Source organism: Odontomachus brunneus, unplaced genomic scaffold (assembly GCF_010583005.1).
Source record: "Odontomachus brunneus isolate Ranch 3 - 2012 unplaced genomic scaffold, Obru_v1 Obru_scaffold_079, whole genome shotgun sequence".
Lineage (NCBI taxonomy): Eukaryota > Metazoa > Arthropoda > Insecta > Hymenoptera > Formicidae > Odontomachus > Odontomachus brunneus.
The window spans coordinates 327,545-351,377 of NW_022639529.1; the positions used below are offsets into that span (position 1 = coordinate 327,545).

The following is a 23,833-nucleotide window of genomic DNA, read 5'->3' on the forward strand; positions in this document are numbered from 1 at the left end:
ATGATTCGATGCCAGGCGAATAAGTAAATTAACCTCCGGTTCCTGTCGGTTCACGGTATTGCGAAATTCTGAACATTAGTAACGTGAATGGAATCTCATCTGTTTAACTATTATCACTTTAAAGTAAAACCGTGTTGTTTTCAATGTGATTGTGTAATAAATCATTAAATACAGTTTCTTAAACATTTTTCTATTAATTATGAAACAAAAATGCAGTCTTCATTCAATTATAAGTATCGTTTTGTAACACATATAAATAAAAATTTTATATTTTTATAAATTAAAATGATAAACGTCATGAAAGTTTTGTTTGCAAATATATACATTAAAAATATATTGAAACTTTTAAATAACGATGCAAGAATGTGTAAAATTAAAATTAGACATGAAAAAAAAAACGATAAACAAGAATTAATGTGAAAAATAAAATTGAACACTTTCTAAGAAGAGAGAATTTAAATAAAATCATTCAAAAAGTCGGAAATTTATTAAACTTACTTTTTAGTTTCAAGACATACGACATATTCAACATTTTTATATTCCCCACATAAACATTATTGTATATTTTGCGAATAGCCTTTTCTGTTTTTAGGTAACGTTCATAGTAACGGCGGGTGGAATCCTAGAATAAGATAACTTTAGTGTAAAAAAAAATGTTTTTTGGAAATGTAAAACATTTTTAACTAAGTCAACATTAAAAAGGAAACTTATCACGACCGTATTAAAAGTCCGCCTAATTTTGAGTGACGTTTCGCGTGCACAAAAATAAAAAAAGAAGGGTTTTCATCCCAACGATACTGGCACAGGGAAGGGGTTAACTTTCTTTGATTCACGTGATTTTTTAATGCCCAAAGACTTGTGCTCGGTCTATGAACCCGACTTTTAATTAATGAAAGTTCTTAATTATTTAATCAATTAATTAAAAGTTTGTTCTCGGCATGTACTTTGGTTTCTAGTTAAAGCAGTCGCGCACGATAACGTTTATGGTGTTGAAGAAGCATTGATTTCTTTGCTGCGACATTTAGATATCTTAAAAAATATTATATCATCTAAAAAGTTATACATATTAATATAGAAATAAATATGGTTTCAATGGATTAATAATCAAACGTTTTGGTCCATTTGCAAAAATTTTGTTCACTTTGTTTACTGAGAGAAAAATATTTAAATATTAATAAATATTTATTTGATAAGTACTAACAGCGTCTGTTTGCTTAAATATAAATTATTTTATTTAAATAGAATCAGTAATTGCTTTTTAAAAGTTAAGCACTTTTCCTAAGATTTTACAAAAATTTATATTTTCTTATTTGAAAAATATTTTATATTAATATAAATAAATAGTGTGTTAGTGTACCCCTCTCCCTCCACCAAAAATAAATATATACTATCTTTTAGATATTTTTTATCTCAGTGTATCTGAGTGTAACGGAAAAACGTTTGATTACAGGAGCAATAAAAATTGGTTTTTAGCAATATGTAAGTTTAAGCTTTACATCGTGTACTCGTGTTAGTATAATTATAATAATCAATCTCCATTAAATATTATTATTTGAGCAAGAAAATTAAGTATAAAGCACATATAAAGATTTTATATCAAACGTTATATATATATATATATATATATATATATATATATATATATATATTATATAAAATATATATAACGTTTATATATATTTAATATATATAAATTTATATGAATATACAATAGAGAAACGCCATTTTTAGTTTCATTATATCAAAAAAATAGGTCGATCTAATAATAATAATCTAATAATTCGAAGAAGAACGGAAATGGAAGGCAATAATGAGTTTTCATTAGCAACTTATCTGTATGTAAAATTAATGAACCGGGACTCGGCAGTAATGTATGAGAGTAATGAGATAGGCATAACAATGACCCTCATAATGTGAGTAGTGCTTTCAAATATTTTTAGACGAGCAGCGAATAAATTTAACGAAGAATAATTCGAGACGCGAAACCGTGAGATTGCCGTTCCATTTTAATCTGCGCGACGGAATTACCGCCGGGAAGCTTCCGCTATATCTTTCTCCACCTCTCGTGTCTATCCTAAACTTTTAAAAACATCTTAATCTCTTCTTAATAATAAATTTGTCTTCGCGATTTTATCTAGTGCGATGCAGTGTCACGCAGTTTTTATTGGCAAAAATCGGCATTTGAAATCTATCAAGATATCGATTTAAAATTTTACACAGAAAACAATGTTTTCCTTATAATCTTTATAGTCACTAGCCAAATCTGGGATAATTAAAAGTAAAGAGGAAGGGGATATATTAATTGCGGAAAAAATTATACGCTATTTACTTTTATTATTATAATATCAATAATATATAATATATTATTATATACAGTTGATATTTTACATCACTTAAAAATGAAAACTATACTAAAATGTGTATGTGTGTGTGTGTGAATTTATACTATATCAAAACTATATAAATAATAAAATTATATAAATAGGTAAAATAAGAAAACAATAAAATTATTAATAAGAAATAATTAATAAAACAATTGTAATGGTAATTACATTTCTGTATAAAAAATGTTTTGTTCAACAATTTCTGGTGGATTTAACTGAATTTAATTTGCATTCTGGCTGTAGTTTTTCACTTCTAAATTCGCTTAGGCGCACACTTGTGCAGAAAATCTATTTCTTTTTATATAAACAATGTTTCGAACTTACGATGTATAACACGATATTAACACAGTGTAACTCAATGTATGTGACATAACTAAACATTTAAGTTCTTTTTATGGAATTGATCAGTAATTTGGGTTATTGTGCGTATATATATGAAAAGTATCAGAACAATGTGAAAACCGTTACTTATTAGAAGACCAATATATATAAATATTCTTAAACTATGAATTTTCAATTGTTTAGTATTAATTTACTGTGAAGGATATGATAATATCCTTTAATATAGATATAATACGATTTTATTGCCACGACAGTTCTTTTGATTCGCTCCAATTTCTGGAACTGTCAAGTCGCTATTTGAAATAAAAAATTTTGCGTTTTATCATATCTCAGACATTATACTTTTGATTTGAAGAAAAACTTTCTGTGCTATGTTTCATAAAACGGCCTTTTTCATAAAAACAGGCTCTTCGCAACACTGTGTGTCGTGGTTGTCGTATTTTGGTTGGCGCTTTTTGTTTTTTCTTTTCCTACGTAATTGACGTCCGGACTACAATCTTCCTCGTGAATATCCACCGCCAAGTTTATCCGCGTACTTTGTACAACGTGTAGAAAATTATAATGAGCGACCATATTATAGCTTCTGCTCCAATTAATTCGGTACGACGAGATGCCTTCGGGAGGTGTACGAGTCAGTAATCGATCCGTATAAAAGTATACTTATGTATAGACTTATGTATAGACTTGAGCTTGTATACGAAGAGAAAGAACTTAATGAATTTTATCGAATCCTAAATATATTATTTATTAAAGTGATCCAAAGAGAGTTATTTATAATGTTTAAGTCATGGAATACTATTATTGGTTTTTCTAAATAAGTTTATTGTTCATTACTAAAGAGTATCATTTTACTAAAAAATATTTAATTTTCTTATTTCTTTAAAATTCTTTATTTTACTTGAATTACTTAAAAACATGTGACATTTATCTTTGTTGCGTATTGATTACCTTATATACATGACCTTTGTATGATTATCTATGTAGGTAATATTTCTAAAACGCAATGATTATACAGAAACCGCCGCTGCTTTCTTCAATCGTATTCTAATGACTTATAATGTAATCTTTACAGTGATTAAAAAACATTTTTCTAACGTACATAGTAAAAAACATTTTGTATTGTGCTAAAGTTAGTCCTTGTTAAAATGATTGTTAAATTTTTAACACACATTATCTTATCTGTTCGATCCTAAGCAAATTTTCCAAATATAATATTAATTGAATTAAGAAAATTAATTAAGACTTCGGAATCATTGACAACATCTTAAAAACAACACAATGAAAAAGATGCTCTAAAGAAGAGATAGAGTTTTCTCTGTGTAAAAATACAGTTTGTTTGTGTCGCATTTTACGTTATAAATATGTTAGTCCTAAATTTTGTTTCAAAATAGTATCAGTATTAATTTCTAAACATATTTGTGCTATTTTTCAAAATTATTCGCTTTATATTAAATTAACACAAAAATTTGAGTGAATTGTTTAGGATATGTGAAATGTAAATTTAATTTAACACAAAACTTTTACTGTATATTTATTAAAAAATTTTGCCGACGGTATAAAGACAGGCATTTTGTAGACAAAGTTACACGAAGCATAGCTTCTGTAATATCCGCAATTATCCTTTTATTTCGTAATTCTCATTCATTTCGCCAAGCTTGAATATTTGTTTCAATATTCGCTTCTTCCTCGAATCGTCCGTTACGTTCTTGCGAAATTAATAGAACCGTTTTGTTCTTGTGACAAACACCAACCGTGAAAGACCATTGTATTTGTTCACGTTGTATGTTGACAGTTGATCTCTTCACATCAAGGCAAACACCTCTGTTCCCCACTCTAACACTCTCAACTGTCTCGAATCCTAATGTAACGGCTTGCGGTAGTCAGTGTTGTTGTTTGAAGATAAAACAGTTAACACATCAAATATAAAATCTATATGCACCTTTCTCACGCCGTGAAGTCTCGAGTGACAAGCATTGAAGTGAAATCAAAACAAGTGATGTGCGATATAATGTATATTAGCAAACTAGTAAACTTCTACTACGTTGTAGAATTCAAGGTTTAACATAACGCCAAAATCTCGGCTCGAATGGTCCAATTAACTTGAGAGAAATAATATATATCAAATAATAATAATACATTTATTCCATAAACGACATTTTTTAATCCAACGGAACAATGAAATATTCACTGAACAAAAATGATGTTCTGCTTTTGCTGTTTGAATTTCAATGGGACAAATCCAAGTTAAACAAATTGGAATATCGGATCCAAAGAAATCTTTTTCTCTGTGTAACGTTACAATTCCTCGAATTCACCTCGGGTGCAATTACGAAACGAATAATTGAGGTAGTTGACACCCAATTTTCAGTCGGTGTTTGCAGTCGTCTAGCCTGCGTTCCTCCCTTTCACAGTTCTTTTTTCTTCCTCTCGCCATATATTCTCTTCTGCAAGAATTTCCGGGCATCGATTATCTCCGATCCGAGCTCACCTCGGCTTATTTACCTGCGTCGCACGTACGAAAAACCCGAGCATTCGACCGCCCGAGCGCGCACTTGCGTCACTCTTATTCCCTTATCACGCGTGTCTTTCAAACACGTAACCCGTTAGATTACGTATGCAAGGCGCTGTTTAAGATAAGATTTATTGTGACAAAGCACACGGCGACCGTGCTCCAGGAAAACTCAGCGCCGAGAATAGCTTCTTTCTGCGCGCATCCAGTGATCTGCAAGGACAAGGTGTCTCGATATGTGGAAACATGTATATCCTTCTGCGTAGTGGGTTCATAAAGATTTAATCAGTCACTCTTTGGACGAAAGAGGAAACATTCCAACGTGGAAAAGAATGGCGAATAATAGCTTTACCGCATTTTTAGAGTTTCCCTAAGTCGAAATTTTAGGTCTCTTTTCAACCTGAGTGTTCTAACATCTATATTCTAAAGGATTAGTGTATGTTTAATACATATGGAAACAGAAGTCTCACATAATATCCCCAAATGATATAGAAAACGCACAAAACTTGTAGATTCTAAAGAGGCCTTCTCGACAAAGCTGTAAGATAAATAACTGTTAGATAGAATTAAAAAAGGTTGATACAGGCTTTAGAGTATAAAAATAAACATAAATGGAATCCTGACGTGTCGAAAGAAGGATCAAAATTTCGACTCGGATCATTGCCTCATTGTTAGTGCGCTCGCGTACATAACTTTCGTATGTCATTTAAATATATGTGACAACAGTTGAGCTTTGGAAAACCACTTACGTCCTATTGTCACAAATTTCGACGAAAATATTCCCAGTGGTGTTAAAAGAATGCCCTGAAATAGATTTTTACCGATAACGAATGAGAATTAAGTAATAAGTAACGCTAGACAATGATATCTCGGCCATGAAAATTGAAGAGAGCCATTACAGATAATCTTATACAATGGTAGAAAAAAGGAAATGGAAAGATAGAAGTTCTAGATATCGTTGCCTCCCTTTCTCCCTCTCTCTCTTTCTCTTGGAATCGCGATTAAACAGTATCTCCTAATTAGGACACAACCGTTCAGATAAAAGTTGGGGTGCGAATCAGCTACGTTCCCATTTCCCAAAGACTACTTGCAAGACGCGGCACACGCCGAGCGCGTAGCCAAGAGCGATGTCACGCTTAAAACACGTCCGATACGCCGGGACTTGAAACGCGCCCTTACCCACCTAAGAGGCGTGCACGCGCGCGCAGAAGGAATTAGTGTACGAATCACTTTTCAATTTCTTGTTCCTCTTTTCCGCGGGAGTCGTATGCAAGGTCGACGGCGGAGCCATTTGTCTTCTGGACTCCGGGCGCGCCCTTGTCAAGTGCAGACCGAACGAACGGCGCAGGTATACGATCGAAGAGATTCTTCTACCTGCCCTTCTACCCCCTTCCTTATCCCGCCTCAGCCTCTCACTCTCGTAGACGTTCCGAGAGTACTACGTTCTCTCCGGCCGACGACGAGAGCTTCTATTAAGGTCCGCTCCACGTCATCGCGATTCGCCGACGCCCTTTTCCACGGAGATTGAAAAGTTTTCACCGGCCGTCGTCGTCGTCGACGTCGTCGTCGTCGCGGACGACGTTATCGCAATTAAATGGTTTCCCCAAAGGGATCGCGCGCGAGCCAGGCAGGTGGGGAAGACTCCCCGAAGACGTCTCCAGTCGCCGAAATCCCATCACCGAAAATACGCGAGGAACTACCGTTAACGAGTCCTATTCTACATGGTAGTAAGTTTCCGCCGAGGTCGAGGTCGAGAAAGGGAAGCCTCGAACTCGAGGATGACGAGAACGACGGCGGCGGGAGCGGCTAGCGAATTGCCGCGACGAGCGCTTAAACGCTCGTTACGAACCACCGTATGATGGGTCAATCGATAAAAAGTTGTTTCCAGCCGCACGCGCGACGTCGTACATCATACTCGAAAGCGAAACTGACAACGAAATCCCGCCCTTTACGGTAGGCGTACGGAGCGCGTACGGAGCGTACGATAAATCACGATGAAAAGAAAAAAAAAAAAAGGAGAAGGAGATAGAGAGAGAGAGAACGCGCCAAGATCGTTTTTCTTCGCGAAGCCGACGAAAGCGCCCGGCCGTTCTCCGCTCGATTTCGCGCGTCGAGATCTCGCAGAATCGCGCGGTCCGTCTCTCCTCCTCCGGAGGAGGAGGAGGAGACGGACGAAAACTGTGCGACGATACGCTGCAATAAGCATTTTAGCACGCGCGCGTACCGTCCGGCTAAATATCTTCCCCGCGTAATCCCGTCGGGGTGGCTCGAGGGAAGACGACGAGAGGAGAGCAGCCGGTATCGATGCAGCTTATCGGCGGCTTAGCTTCTAATGGAAGCGTCGACCACGCAGGCGCTAAACTGGAAGTTTACGGGGTAAAAAGGGACCTTTCACAGTCCCCGTCGTAGTCTGCGAGTTCCCCGTGGCAACGTGGCGTTTTCGGCTTTCGAGGCGGGCGACGTCGGGCCACCACCATTTCGCGCGGAGCTCGAGTAACAGCTGAAATTGAAGCGTGTCGCGGAAAGTTAACGCGTCCGGGCGCGGCGAATGGGCACCTGATACAAAAGAAAATCGAGGGGCCCGGCGCAGCCTGCGGTCAGGGGCGCGGAGGGCAAGGCATTGTTGCGGGATTGCGGGGAATCGGACGATCAATTGACTTTCCTAATTTCGCCGCGCGCGCACGGCTTTAATGTAACGTTCCGCGCTCGCGCGCCCGCCCGTGTACACGTCGTATTCGGCCTCCCTCCCTTTTCCACGCTGTCGATCTGCGCGACGGAGATAATTCTATTCGGCCTGGTGATTACAAAGGCACGAGTCGGTCGGCCGGCCGGCTGGTCGGTCGAGCGGGAGGGCGGGCGGATTGTCAAATTGCTCATCGTTTCCCGATGCGAGAAATTAGAACGCGAAATGAGACCTCCGCCAAAGGAGGTTACAGTGAGACGGTAAAAAAAAAAGTTGCACCTTCGGAAATTGTATAATTATATATTATTAACGCTTGTTAAACATTTCTTCGCTTCGAATTAAAAAATGAAGAAAGTGGGGAAAAGAAGAAAAGATGATTCAGTTGTAATGTATTGAGAACAAGTGGTTGAGTTAATGAAACTTTATATATACTTGAATGAACAAAATTCAAACTAAACATTCCACTAAAGAAACGCTTGAATTACATTCAAGCAAACGTTTAATGGAATGAAGTATATATAGTTAATTATATATAGTTATATATAGCTCTCGAAGCATAGTACGGATGAACATAAAAAAAATACCGTTTTGCGATATTCGCAATAATTATCGAGACATTAATTAAAGAAGATTTGTGAATGATTACGCGAGATATGATAAGTTAGTTGTAATGGCGACATCTGCCGTCGTGTGCTTATACATTAGATTAAACTGAATAAAAAAGTCCACTACCTTTTTGCTAATAATTTTGTAGATTTTTAGTTATTAATTAGAGAATATTAATGTATTATCGCGAACGACCATCCTCCAATCTTCTTTAATTAATAATTGAAAATCGACAAAGTTGTTAAGAAAGTGGTAGAGGACTTTTTTATAAACCTAATGTACAAGCACACAATGGCAGATGTCGCCACTACAGTTCATCTACCATATCTCCATATAATTATACATAATTGCTGTGATGTGTGTATTATCAATTGATTCAATGATTGCGATTTGGCCAATAACTATATCAACATAACTTACTGCTGCACCAACACGTAACTTGTTCAGTATTTCTTTCAAGACGGGTAACTGCCAATTTAGTTCATCCAACTGCTTTTTTCTCAGTGTACTTTTTTTACCGTTAGATAAAACAGTAAATGCGAAGAATTATATTATTGTTTTCTACATAGTGAAAATATAATATTTTATTAAATGGCAAGATCTCTTTCATTTAATAAATTACTATTATTATTATTAAGAAATTGTAGCAGCGTCGTACATCTTAATTTAGCAATCTAGAAGGGAACGAAAAAAGTAAACAAGAGCCAGGGTTTTGTAATTAGTACGCAAATTTACTATGAATAATTAATTTAACTCTTAAACGGGTACGCGCATTTCAGCCAAACATTAATGGATGCGCGCAGTATTGAATGCTGCATCACGAACTTATTATTTCTTATAAAATTGGAATAAAAAATTATAAATATCCCATAAAGAAAAATAAAATAAATTTATAAGACATAACATTGAAATTTTGTACGCTTCTAAATTTATGTTAAATAAACCTGTGACTAGAAAACTGAAAAAAGAAGCATTAAATACAACTGTTTAAATAAGGACATATCAATATAAAACACAAACATAAGAAAATAGTGATATAAAATAGACTTTTGAAAATACTCGAAAATGTACAGTATGGAGTGCCGCAAAACGTAACTTATTGAACTGAAAATTAACTAACGACTGACCTCTTGATGGGAAAAATACGAAATATGTGTCACCTTGTGACAGACATGATGAATGGGGAATGCAAAAGGTCATAATAGAAAGTGGGGGTCTGTCTCTCTCATTCGTGATTTTTCAGAAAAACCAATCTTGCGATATAGGATGCCGCTGCGCACTCATTTAAAGGTTAAAGAGAATTGAGAAGGTTCTTTGACAAGTCAAGCGATCTTTGACAAATTATTGCTCATTTCCGGCCCATATTAGGATAATTTTAAGCGAATGTTTATTATTTTCATTTTCTTAATTATTTTTAGCTAAACGCAGTGTCCTGATACAACTCGTGGTGTAAAAGTGTTCTAATTCATACGCAAAGCACGAGTCCGAGAAGGTAGCCAAAGTCGATGTGAACAAATTAAAGTAATTCCGTTCTCGTCAGCGGGTTTCACAGCCTTTAGAAAAAGTTGTGCTATCTGAAACGCGTCACTCATACCTCGCGTAGTTCGCAGACCGTATGGACGAGAAATTTCATCGGGTTAATGCATTTCCTTCAGAAACCTGAACTACGGGACGATTGCAATAAAAAACGCGCAGTCACCGTCGACAAAAGGCGAATACGCGAATAATACAGAGCCGAGAGAAACACGCGTAAGGATTTCACAAGCGTAACATTAGTCGAGCGAGATGTCAGACTTCTACAAACCGAGTAACAGAATGTTATACAATGATTTACACAGTAAAACACTTCGCTCATTTTTTATAGAGCTTTAAGGTTCTATAAAAAATACGCGGCTGGTATTCAGCAAGAACGAAAGATTATTATTAAAGGATGAAAAATGTTTCGTAGACAAAGCCCTCCAAATCAACGCTGTTCAAAAATACACTCTTTGAAAAAATGTACTAAATAGCATTTTTTATTTGATTTTTCGGTGTCCGCCGAAATTATAGGACATTGCCGTCCTAAGGACATGCACTGAGAAAACAATGTTTACTATTTGTAACTGTAATCACATAAAAAAATAATTACTAAAAACTATGTTAAAGGAATTGCTTTTTAACTCAATTACCCTTTTTGTGTATGTATGTTTATAAACAAGTCTATATTACAATCTGTTTTAGGTGAGATGTTCAGTAATAATATGTATTAGACATTAGCAGGGTGTGTTCCTAACGGAACATCCCTAAAATTAAATGTAGATGACTTAATTAAATCCTGAGATATTTTTCTTTTAAGTTTTGAATTTTCCCACAAACAGGAAACAAAGAGCACATTGTAGATTAAGCTTAATCGTTTGGATATCTAGGTCGTGATGCGGGATTGTTTATGACATACTACGAGGCATCTACAATGATCCGAAGTATCTTATATTGAAATCTCTGTAGGATTTCTATATTAAAGTTTGAGGTATACCATAATTTTATACTGAAGTATGCCATAATTTTTGTGTTAGAACAGAAATATAGTTGAGGCTAAAAATAATCTGTAAATAAAAGAACCTGTCAGTCACTAAAACTATTGTTTATGACATACTACGAGGCATCTACAATGATCCGAAGTATCTTATATTGAAATCTCTGTAGGATTTCTATATTAAAGTTTGAGGTACACCATAATTTTATACTGAAGTATGCTATAATTTTTGTGTTAGAACAGAAATATAGTTGAGGCTAAAAATAATCTGTAAATAAAAGAACCTGTCAGTCACTAAAACTATTGTTTATGACATACTACGAGGCATCTACAATGATCCGAAGTATCTTATATTGAAATCTCTGTAGGATTTCTATATTAAAGTTTGAGGTATACCATAATTTTATACTGAAGTATGCCATAATTTTTGTGTTAGAACAGAAATATAGTTGAGGCTAAAAATAATCTGTAAATAAAAGAACCTGTCAGTCACTAAAACTATTGTTTATGACATACTACGAGGCATCTACAATAATCCAAAGTATCTTATATTGAAATCTCTGTGGGATTTCTATATTAAAGTTTGAGGTATACCATAATTTTGTACTGAAGTATGCCATAATTTATGTGTTAGAACAGAAATATAGTTGAGGCTAAAAATAATCTGTAAATAAAAGAACCTGTCAGTCACTAAAACTATTGTTTATGACATACTACGAGGCATCTACAATGATCCGAAGTATCTTATATTGAAATCTCTGTAGGATTTTTATATTAAAGTTTGAGGTATACCATAATTTTGTACTGAAGTATGCCATAATTTATGTGTTAGAACAGAAATATAGTTGAGGCTAAAAATAATCTGTAAATAAAAGAACCTGTCAGTCATTAAAACTATTGTTTATGACATACTACGAGGCATCTACAATGATCCGAAGTATCTTATATTGAAATCTCTGTAGGATTTTTATATTAAAGTTTGAGGTATACCATAATTTTGTACTGAAGTATGCCATAATTTATGTGTTAGAACAGAAATATAGTTGAGGCTAAAAATAATCTGTAAATAAAAGAACCTGTCAGTTCTAAAACTATTAGATCAACAATTTTTTTCTCTCAGTGTTGCGCGAATTAATTATATTCGCAAAAGTTTCGTAACGGGACTCGAAGGCGACGCGATAAAGAAATAATGCGATGAACTTTGGCTTTCTGTAGCTAAGATTGCTGAAATATGTAAAAGAAGCTATTGTGCAGTCCTGGAGGGAGGAGAGAGAGAACGGAAGGTAAATATAGGAGACGAAGCGTTGTTATTAGTTAAAGTATTTTGCCCATTTTGGCCATCGCGACTAATAATAAATCGCATAGTGACAAACATAAACTATTTGAAATACCAATACGAAGTACCTATCACCTGTTATTACCGACCCGACTGATCCATTGATCACTACACGATTCATTATTAGTCGCGATGGCCCAAAATGGGCAAAATACTTTAACTAATAGCACTTCGTATTTACCTCCCGTTCCCTCTTTCCTCCCTCCAGGACTGCACAATAGCTTCTCTTACATATTTCAGCAATCTCAGCTACAGAAAGCCAAAGTTCATCGCATTATTTCTTCATCGCGTCGCCTTCGAGTCCCGTTACGAAACTTTTGCGAATATAATTAATTCGCGCAAGTGCGTTATCGGCGTTAAACAAAAGGGCGAAACGAGGATCGTCGACCCGACCGAAACTACAACATTAATCTAATCGATTCGTCGAGTAATACAAGCGCGCGACTGCGATCAAAGGCGCAGGGGTGCACCACTACTAAACCGATCACGACCGATTGCGAGATCGGCACTCGCCTGGTTTACGATCGGTCGTGCCTGCCTCGCGTCAGGAACGGACGGACCCTCGGATGGGCGAACTTAATCGCTAATTGGGTGAGAATAGTTATGAGAGCGCAAATGGCCCGGCACGATCGATGGACCGACCTTTCCTGATTCCGGCGACGGGACGGACGGATACATGTACAGGACGTATTGAATGCGACTTTTCGCATATTTGCCGGTTCGAGCCATATGCTCGCTCGCAACACCAGCCGTGCCAAAGATGACCTTATTCACGTGCCGATCACAATAGCTCGAAATGTGTCGCCGTTTAAATGGGGGCCGCAGGTCGCGAGAAGCGCGCTCAATGGCACGGCCGCCGCGCCTCGTTAGCCTTGTCGTTTAGGAATTATATATAATTTCAACCGTTACTATTATACGCATACTGTGCGCGAGCACGCCCCGCCCGGCCTTTATGCGGCCGCGAGAGCATTGATTACGAATTCTATTGGGTTAGCGACGAACGACTTCTGGTCGACTTTCGATCGCGAACGCTCGTTCGGCTAACGGGGGCAACGTTACCGTCGTTACAAGGGGTGTAAAGGCATGTTTCGCGCGAGCGCACGATCTCTCATTGGGGAGAATTGCCGCCGATGAAGACATCGCCCCGGGAATCGCGCGATTCACGGAAGTGCATGATGGATGAGCGCCCGAATAGTATTGAAATTTAACAAAGAGGACCACTTCCCAGCGAATCGCGTTCTTTCTACCACGGAGGAAGTGGGTTGGTTGATTCAGCAAATCTATAGTTTGCTGGACAAAATAAAGGTGTCGCTAAACATGAAATAAAAATGTTGTTACTGAGCAAATTTGCTCATGCAGCGAATGATATATGGAAGTAACTGTCAACCTGCTCATACGATAAACTAATTTTTGTAGACATTATTTTACCTATTATTGTTATGTCTATGTAAATCGTACACAATGATCGCTATTATCTTCTATTTGGGATGTGATAAGCGAGCGTAACTCGGATCACGTGGCGAACACGCCGAATAAGTTTCCCAGTCTTTTTAAACGTACGCGGTGAGTCAAACCGATCCTGAATCCTAATCGACATCAATTCTAAATATTAATATAATTAACTTCCCTAAATAACCCATTACTTTGATTCCAAATTACAGTTGCGAAAAATATCGTCTCAGTCAGGAGAATCTGGACCTCCCCATTTGCCGGGCGGGACGCCGTACCAATTCGGTTACTGAAACCTCGACGATACTCTTCGCAACACAACGCTTATAAGTAATTGTTCGCAACTATAATTTGGAATCAAAGTAATGGGTAATATCGGGTTATTTAGGAGGGTTAATTATATTAATATTTAAAATTGGGATTCACAGGGTCGGTTGGATGTGGAAGGTTGATTCATCGTGTAAGTTTAAAAAGACTCAAAACCTATCTGGTGCACATACGTTAACACTGTCAAACATTATCCTCCCAACATTTAGTAAAAATAATATTCACTTCAAGATCAGCGTTTGACTCTTATTTGCCTATTAATATGTTTAATAAATAATATACTAATAAATTTTCAATTTATAATTATTGATTATTTCTTTTGATGTGTGATACGAGAAACATCTTCCCCCTTTCCCAGAAGAGGTGGCGAGCGAGAGCTCGCACGGGAGTCCCTCACCACCTGTTTATAAAAGGCGATCAGTTTGGCGACGTACTTTAATCGGCTCAGTCAAATTAGTCGGTTCAGTAAACTCACTTTTAATCAGCTTGTTAGCTAGCACAATAGTTTATTCTTTCAAAAGCTCAATAAATCTCTTATCCGCTCAATATATACAAATTCAGTTAGTTACCTTCAACTAATCAATTATCAAAATGTTATAAATATGCGTCCGCATAAAATTATTAATATATAATTGTTAATATAGTAAGTCTATAGTATATCATATCATTAAATAAAAGTTCATTATTCGAAAGTGTTTCTCCATTCGGTGACTACTCAGTGTAAAAGGTAATATTATACCCAGTCACCTGCTCATATATCCAAACATCCTAAAGATCAACTTTCCGACCCGCAATTCTCGACTGACACTCGGTCAAAACAGTGCAAAAGGAATGTTAGTAAAATCTTTTATAAAAGAGTTGTTAAACTTCTCTAAAAATCGTAGAGTTTTCTATTGCAAAGTATTTATTAACATATCCTTTCTTAATTCAAATCACATATATATACACATTAATATACAAACTTGTCTATCCCGGGGTAAATTTTTTGATCTCAAAGAGAACAATCATACAACACACACATTAAGATTCAATCACGACGTAACACGCTAAATATATTATTTCGTACTTTAAGTTAATTTAAGTTTACAAAATAAATTCATTAATTTTATTTAATTAATTTAATTTATTTTACCGAAAAATCACGCTGTACTTTCACTAGACGATAAAGAATAATTTTTGTTTGTTTTAGGGGGAAATGAATCAATTTATTTACAATTGTATTGTACACGTATATCAGCGTTTTCCAAGATTGACATAGAAAACAATTTTCTATCATTACATATCGATTTTTATTGTTGTATTAGCTAACTTGTATTGCTAGAACTAACTATTAACTATAACGAAAGAAGGTTATGCGACAATCTGCGGTCACTGTATAAACTTTGTTTATAATCATACATTGATACAAGGATCCAATGCGGGATTGAAATGTTTGTTTTTTCGTTGCGATGATTATGATTTTTGTATGCGCAATCTTTGATTAGATATTTAAGATGTAATAAATGTGTATTTCCTTCTGGCACCTAGCTCTTACAGGTCCATTTTCGTTTATATCGGAAAGAAGTTCGTTAATGTACCAAATTTCCTCTGATACAAAATAATAAAAGAATTAATTATCTCAATTAGTATCTATTTCTCATTAGTTCTTACAGAGAATCATCTTTGCTGTACCTATAAATCTGCCGTGATAAAAATTGATCAGATTCAATCACAAATTTTTTGTTATAGGCAAAAAGATAAATTGTTTCTTGTAAATTATCATGACATTATCCGCGCGAATTATTATTATTACTAAAGAGTGATTTATTAACTCATATCTCATATCTTATTACTCATAGCATACGCGTCGTTTCGCCTCTCGACGATTGCACAAACCGCTAGTGTAATAAAGAAGACGTTCTCTCACCTAAATAACGGCAGCTCTACGTCCATTGATGATGCGCCGGGGGCGGCGGCGGCGGCGGCAGTGGCAGGGGCCTCTCGAGAACAGGCAGGGGGGACACCTCCGGCATGGCGAACCTCAGCTTCTGCCAGAACAACTTGTCCCCCCACACGAGCACGGTGTGCGACGAGATCCTCTTCTTGAGATCGGCGTCGAGATCGCGCGGGCACACACCGCCCACCAAGAGCAAGATCACCGAACGGCCCTTACCCTTGAGAGCGTCCCTCAAGGCCGCCTTGAATTCGAACCTGGCCCACTCGCCGTGCAGAAAGTTCTTGGACAGTACGAGAATCGTGCGCCTGGAGGAGTCGGCCGCCTCAGCGACGGCGTCGGCAACGTTGCTGCCGGCGCCGAGATCGCGGTAATGCAGGCACAGCCTGTACGAGTTCTCGAGGCTGGGTACGAGGATCGCCGAGACGAAGGCCTCGTCCACCGCCGAGTACGAGATGTAGGCGTCGAACGGCTTCTCTTGGTCCTCAAACGCGGCGGTCTTGTAACAGGCGCGCAGGCCGCATCTGCTCGCGGCCCAGGTCCTCAGGGTGCGACGATGGCGGAACGCACCGCAGACCAAGGCGACCGTCGCGAAGATCAGCACCGCTGTGGTGAGAAGTAGCAGCAGGTACGCCTCGAGCGGTCGCGTCTCCACCGCGGAGGTCGTGCCGGTTAATGCCGCGCAATTTATGACCGATCCGTTCGCCGGTAGAGTTATAGGTACGCCGAGGGAACAGGTGACGCTGCGCCAGTCGTTGATCTTCGGCCGGTTACGGGATATCCACTCCCGCACGCGATCCAAGTACGAGCACTCGCAGCTCCACGGATTGCTGGAGAGGCCGATGTCGATGAGATACGGATTCTGCGCGAGCTGCCAAAGGGCGAAAGTGCCCAGCCGATTGTTCTCCATGCGTAGCACTTCGAGCTGACGTAGCGGCAGAAACGTGCCGTTGTCGATGTACGTCAGTAGATTGTTCTGCAGGTAGAGCTCCTTGAGATTCTCCAGCGGCATCAGCTCGACGCCGTTCAGCACGCTGATCTTATTGTTCTCCAGATGGAGCACCAGCAGCCGCTTGAGGCCGCTGAACGTGTGATTGCGTATCGCGATGATGTTGCTGTCATTCGCGTAGAGGATACGCAGATTTTTTCGGCCAATGAACGAGTGGGAGTTGAGCTCACCGAAATTGTTGCCGTCCAGATAAACCTCGGTCGCGTCCATCGGCAATCGGCCCGGCAGGCTCTTGTAGCCGGAGCTCGAGCAGTCGACCACGTTCGCCGACCAGGACTGATCGTGGTAACACGTGCAATTGGTCGGACACGTCATCTCACAATCGCAGGCGTCAAAGTCGCAGCAATGACAGAGTGCGAAGCAGTGCGCCTTATAGGTGCATAGGAACTGCGAGGGCTTGGCCTCGAGCAGCGGTATATACGACTTGTGACGATCGTACGGTAGTCTGCAGTAAACCGATTCGAGATCCATCACTCGCGGATGCTGCCTCAACGTCAACGAATTGATCCTCTGCAACCACTCGGTGGTGCAGTCGCATATAAAGGGATTCCCGCCGATGTAGAACTCCGGCAGTTGCCGGCCAGGCGGCACCTGGGTGAGCTGAAACGCTGAGAGATTCATGTTGACGATAACGTTCGCATAGAGATCGACCCGGGTGAGATTGGTCTTGGCGAAGAACGTCTGCGGCTCCACAGCCTTTATAAGATTGTCGTTGACGAACAGCAGCTCGATGGAATCCGGAATTGAGCGCGAGTGTATCCTCGTGAGCCGGTTGAACGACACATCGAGCGTCTTCAGCTTCATGGCCCGCGGCGCGACACCAAGATCGCCGATCAGATTTTTGTGAAGGTCCATCCACTGCAATTTCTCGGGCAGGTAGCTGTAATTGAACTGCGCGATCATGTTGTCGGACATGTTCAGCCACAGGAGGTCGGGCGTGCTCGAGAAGATACTCGACATGTCCTGCAACAGATTCGAGTCCAATCGTATCGCCTGTAGCGCCGGATTCGCGGAGAACGCGCCGTCCTCCACGTATTCAATTCGGTTCATCGCGACATTCAGAATCTGCAGCGCCGGCAATTCCGCGAGGTCCTCCTGCGTGATGTTGGTGATCTCGTTACCCATCATACGCAGCCCGTACAGGCTCGACATGCCGCGAAAGCCGGGCTTGTTGAAGCTCCTGATCTGATTCTCGCCGAGGTCGAGGGTCCGCAAGATCCTCATGTCTTTCAGCGCGACCGGCACGTTGTCGAGATTATTGCCGGACAGGTTCAAGTCCTGCATGCTCGAGCAATTGCGAAAGGCGTCGGGATGAATTCCTTCTAACAGGTTCGAGTCCAGGGCTAACAATGAGAGAGCGAACAATCCGTTGAGGGAGTACGCGTCTAGATAGGTGAGACGATTGTGGCCCAATACGAGAGTGTGCAGATTGCTCATCGGCGAGAAGGTGTCGGCCGGTATCGTTTCTATCTCATTGAATTGGAGATTCAGAATCTGCAGAGTGTACAGATCCTTGAAGAGCGCCGGATCCAGCTTGCCGATGCGATTGTGAGACAGATTGAGAAGCACCAGCCGTATTAGGCCGGAGAAAGTATCCGCGTTCATCCACGGGCTGGTCAAGACGTTTTGCGACAAGTCGAGGGCGACCAGTTGATTCATGTCGGCCACCAGACCTGGCGACAGCGCGCTGATGGAATTGTTCTGCAATCTCAACTCCTTCAGCGACTTGGCTGCGTCGTGGAACACTCCCGTCGGCAGTGCGACGATCCTGTTGCCCGACAGATCAAGGGTCTCCAAGGACCTCAGTCCGTGCAGCGCCTTGTCGGCTACCATGGAGATCGCGTTGCTAGATAAATTCAATACCCGTAGACGCTTCAACGACGAGAATCCGTAGGTCGACAGCACGGAGATCTGATTGTTCGACACGTCTAACGATTGCACGTCCAGGGAGCATGAGAGCGGCGCCAACGTTGATTCGTGTTGACGTCGCGGTAGCAGTAGCAGCTTCTCACCGACGCCGCCGCCGCCGCCGCCGCCGCCGCCGTCGTCGCGAAAGCCGAGTTCGGAAATGTCCTTCAGCGTGTTCCATGAGATATTAAGGGTCACCAAGTTTGATAACGGGCAAAATAGACGGTCTGGTATCTGCCAAATGTTGTTCCACGACAGGTCCAGTTTCTCAATTTGCGGCGTGCCATCGAACGCGCCGCTCTCCAGCTCCAGACTGTATTTTGTCTTGCGCCCGTTCAGCGTCCGCACAGTCAGATTACGGAGATCGCGCAAACCACTCAGCAACTTGGCCGGCCAGTGTATCAGCTTGCATCCGGTCAGCTTGAGCGAACGCAGTCGCCATAGATACAGGAAGCCGTCCACATTGAGGACCCCGTCCAGATCGGAATCCTCGCAGACGACGTTCATCGCGGTCACGTACTCGCTGGTCGCCTGCGAAAAGTTCGTCCTGAGTGAATCGTTGCCCGCGTGACGATGCACGCAGGTGAGCGCGCCATCCTGCCGCGAGTCCCACGAACAATGCTCCGGTAGATCTAACCGCGGCGGTAGCTCGCTGGTCACGGCGAGCACGTGGTGCTGGTACAGCGGCACGAGCAGGCAGTAATAGGCGGCCAATGACAGCAACAACAGCGATCTCCCGGGACCTTCGAGACCGACGAGCCCACGCATCTTTAGTGAACTCGTTGCCTGCGCTCAGTATCGGTTCTCTGTCTCCTGATCATCACACGAACGACCGTGTTTCTTCTTCTTCAGCCCGTTGCCAGCTATTTATCGGCCCGTGGCGTCTTCCGTAGTTACGCGTCAGAAAAGTCCAGAGAGATGTGTCGATCGGAGAAACGTACACTTCTTCGTACCTTCGCGGTCGCGGCGATGTGCACAGAATCCACTTTGAACTGTCACGGTCCGACGCCGAAATATCCACTAAAGGATCGACGATGTGTGCTCGGTTAGTTGATAAATCCCCGGCAAGTTACCCGCGCCAGCCGTTACGATCGTTGCACCAACACGCGCCACCCCAATTAAGGATCGAAATTGTTTGCACTTTAGGATACACTTAGGTTTGACGGTTTGTTCAACGCGACACGGACGTATGTCTCTCTATCTCTCGTAGACAGTACTTTTCCTTTGCCTTATGTAGGACGATAAACTAACTTCTGTCGTTCGTGATTACCTTCGAACTTGGTGTGTTCGACCCGGCTTTTACTTCCTCGGAACTAATGGGCCAGTGGTATCACCGAAGAAAGTCACGTCACAGGGTTCGTTCGACGGGCATCGATCCTGTCGGCCTGTATCAGAATGTTACCCGCTTACGGTGACTCGCTGACAAGCTAACGCCGCGTCTCGCTACGGCATCCCGCATACTTCCGATCAAGCAGACGTGCTGTTGCTGCTGCTGCTGTTGCTTCACGTTTATCTGCGCCCCGACATTGGCATCTCGTGCGTACTTCCCGACCCGCGTCGCGAGATATGCCATTACAAAATCCCGCGCATCACACTGTTTCCCCGCCGATGCAGCCGAGCAAGCGCGCTTCGGATTCTCGATCGCGGCCCATTGAGAAGGAACGAGAGAAAAAGAGCGCGGTCGTTCTAAAACTCCAAAAACCGCGACGTCGACGAAGAGGAAAGAAGCGAAGAGTGCATATACGTGTTTACGAATTCCACAAGCTAGATACACGCAATGAAGACTGATACACGGAGACAGAGACAGAGGAGAGAAACGGAGCAGGAGATCGCTTCCGTACAACGGCGAGGAGCGTAGCGCTCGGTACGACGGCCACCGCACGACTGACGAGCGAGATCTCCTCAGCATCTAACTCGACGCAGCGTCCACCAATCGTTTCTACCCCCACCGCGTACCGGTGGCGGCAGCGCACTCACACTCACCCACACGTACACATACACAGCTGCGAGCGGCACCCAAGTGGAGTGAGCACGCGCCTACCGCAGGACCTCGGGGTAGGACGAGGACGTCCTACGTTTCGTACGGGTGCGTCTTTCTCGCGCGTATACGCGCCCCCTTGGTGTAACGCGCGCACGTACGCACACCAAGTCGAGTACACACACACACGCGCGCGCGCACGAGCGCGCACGGCTTCACCATCGCATGCGATCGACGGACGTGCGAGCGAGCGAGCGAGCGAGCGAGCAATGCATAGAGAGAAGAACGAGCGGGCATTGCACGCAACCTGTCTGTATCTTCTCGCCGTTCCCCGGTCCCTGTACGGGACGGGGCTAGGGACACGGTATCGGAAAAAGGTATCGACACTTCACTCGTTACTGGAGTCGACAAAAAAATATCGATGTCCGTATTAGCATCGGGAAAGGAAAGTATCGCGATACACTGGCGTCGATGGCAGCGCGGGTGACTGCAAGCCGAGCAAACGGTTCTATTTGCGCTCTCGCTCTCTTTTCCTCTCGTACGCGCATGTATTTAACACATATCGCCGCCCACCCCCTCCCGCGTTCCTCTGTAGAAACAGTCTGCTTGTTCAATAATCGATTTCGTTTAATAATTAGACCTACTTGGTAATTAAACGTTAGTCGAGCTTGTTTAACCCTGGAATGGATATTGGGGTTGTACAACAGTCCACGGAACTTTCAATTTTACGAACTCACTTTATTATGCTGAGATTTTGACAGCTTTAGACGCACTAATAACGTTCTTGCGTCAGGTTATATATTGCTAGAGCATGCCATTGCTTTTTTTTCTATAGCTTTAATTTTGTGGTACGGCAAGTGTAAACTGGTATAAAGTCAATTATCCTGTATGTCTATTTGTGAATTTGGGAGCTGTATATACATTCGAGAGAGGGTTGATAATCAGTGCTGAGTTAGGTAATCAAATATCGGACGTTCGCGTTAGATTTCGTAACTCAGGATGCAACTGCGCGCACGTGACGTCACAAACTTACATAACAATCAATCCTCAGTTAAGGAGTCCAACACAAACATCGAACATCGTGTCAGACTTCGCAATTCGGGACGCAGCTGTGCGTACGTGACGTCGCAAATGCTAATGACACAATTAATAATCAATCTTGAATTAAGACACAAAATTCTGACACAAAAATCGAACGTTTGTGTTAGATCTCTCTGCACAGGATGCAGTTGCGCGTACGCGATTAGAGCTCTTCTACGCGTATCTGATTCTTCCTTTTTCGTACGCCTCGGCGGAAACGCGTAGACCGTGGACAGAAGAGACGCACGTCTGAAACTAGTTCGAGCGTGTAGCGCGTTACGTGAATCGCGGACGGTCCTCGACGTCCCTCTCGATGGCCGTCTTTACCAGCCGCCGCGCGTCTCTATCTCGCTCCAGAAATCGTATTCGACATAGACAGACAGAGAGAGAGAGAGAGAGAGAGAGAGAGAGAGAGAGAGAGAGAGCTCGGTCTCACAGGAGAACTATTCCGAGGGCGAAGGACGCGCGCGGGCACGTAGCTCTCTCGTCTCCACGCATACGCGGCGCATACTCATCCTGGCTGCCGCTACAGCGTCGCCCGTCGTTGCTGCGTGCCCGGAAGGGTGCACAGAGGGAGAGCGAGAAAGAGAGAAAGACGTCGTCGCGAGTAATCGAGGAAGATAGAGGGAAAGAACGAGAAAGAGAGCAACAGGGGAGGACAGAGAGAGAGAAAGAGAAAGGAGGAGAAAGACAGAGGGAAGAGTAAACCCGGCATGCACGACTTTGCGATTCGATTGCCGAACTTGCACGAAGAACCGCGAACCGGTCTTTCCTTCCTTCCCCCCTCGCCGTCGCGGAGACGCGACGCAATTCTTCGGTGTGTAGCGCGGACCGAACGAACGACCGACCGACGATATTCGGAGCATCCACCCCGGTATGGACCACCGCTCGTAAAAAGGTTTCGATCAATTTTTAAGTGGCCGCCGAACCGGCACTACTCTCTTTCACTCTTTCTCTGTCGCTCTTCCTCTCCCGCTCTCTCCATTCTCTCGCATCTCCGGCCCACTCGTACCTTCCCCGGAAACCGACAAACAACGTTCGCCCGCTCGATCGCGTTTACTCCGTCGAGATATTCTCCCAATCTCGCGGCGCGGATCTCGCGATGTCGAGAGAGAGAGAGAGAGAGAGAGAGAGAGAGAGGGAGGGAGGGAGAGAGAGAAATGGGAGGAGAGAGGGGGGAGCGCTCCGCGTACGACGTCCTGCTCAATAAGCCTCGCTGATTCATGCTCGTTCGGCCGACAAGCGACTTTCGACTTGATCGATGGGGACTCGAAATAGTTTGTAACTTGGTGGCTACGGTCGCCTGCGGTTTCGACTTCGCAGAATATATTCGCGCGTCTCGCCTCGCCTCGCCACGCCTCGCCTCGCCTTCGCCTCGCCTCGTCGAGTCGCCTTGCGTCCCGTTTTGGTTTCACTCGAGGAAGTGAGCATTAATTCATATTAAGTGTCACTTAATCGGGAACTTCGACGGAAATAAACGTCGGACCGTCCCACTGTGCGCACCAGCCACCCCTTTTCTCGCGACCTTCCCTTCCGTATCGGATGTTTGTAGCGCGATACGAAAGACGTATCGCGCTCGCTTAATTGATGCATAGGTGGGAGGGAGGATATTCGCTGCACTTTCCGAAGGATCTCTCGCGGAAATTGTGAATTATTAGTGGATATATTTATAAGTATGTGTGTGTGTGTGTATATGTGTATTGTACGCGCGCGCGAGTGAGAGAGAGAGAGAGAGAGATCGTTCGCTCCCTCCGTCTCTCATAATGGGCGGAACGTG

At 42.1% G+C, this 23,833-nt stretch overlaps 1 protein-coding gene across 1 annotated transcript in view; it reads right to left on the reverse strand.

Annotated features, from left to right (window-relative positions):
- LOC116847554 (toll-like receptor 6) overlaps window positions 1-22,134 on the reverse strand; it is a 140,784-nt gene extending 118,650 nt beyond the window's left edge. The window contains exon 1 of the mRNA XM_032822653.1: window positions 16,055-22,134. Within this exon, the coding sequence (XP_032678544.1) occupies window positions 16,071-19,766 (3,696 nt within the window). The 5' untranslated portion in view covers window positions 19,767-22,134 and the 3' untranslated portion in view covers window positions 16,055-16,070. The remainder of the gene's footprint in view (window positions 1-16,054) is intronic.
- Window positions 22,135-23,833: the final 1,699 nt, after the last annotated feature.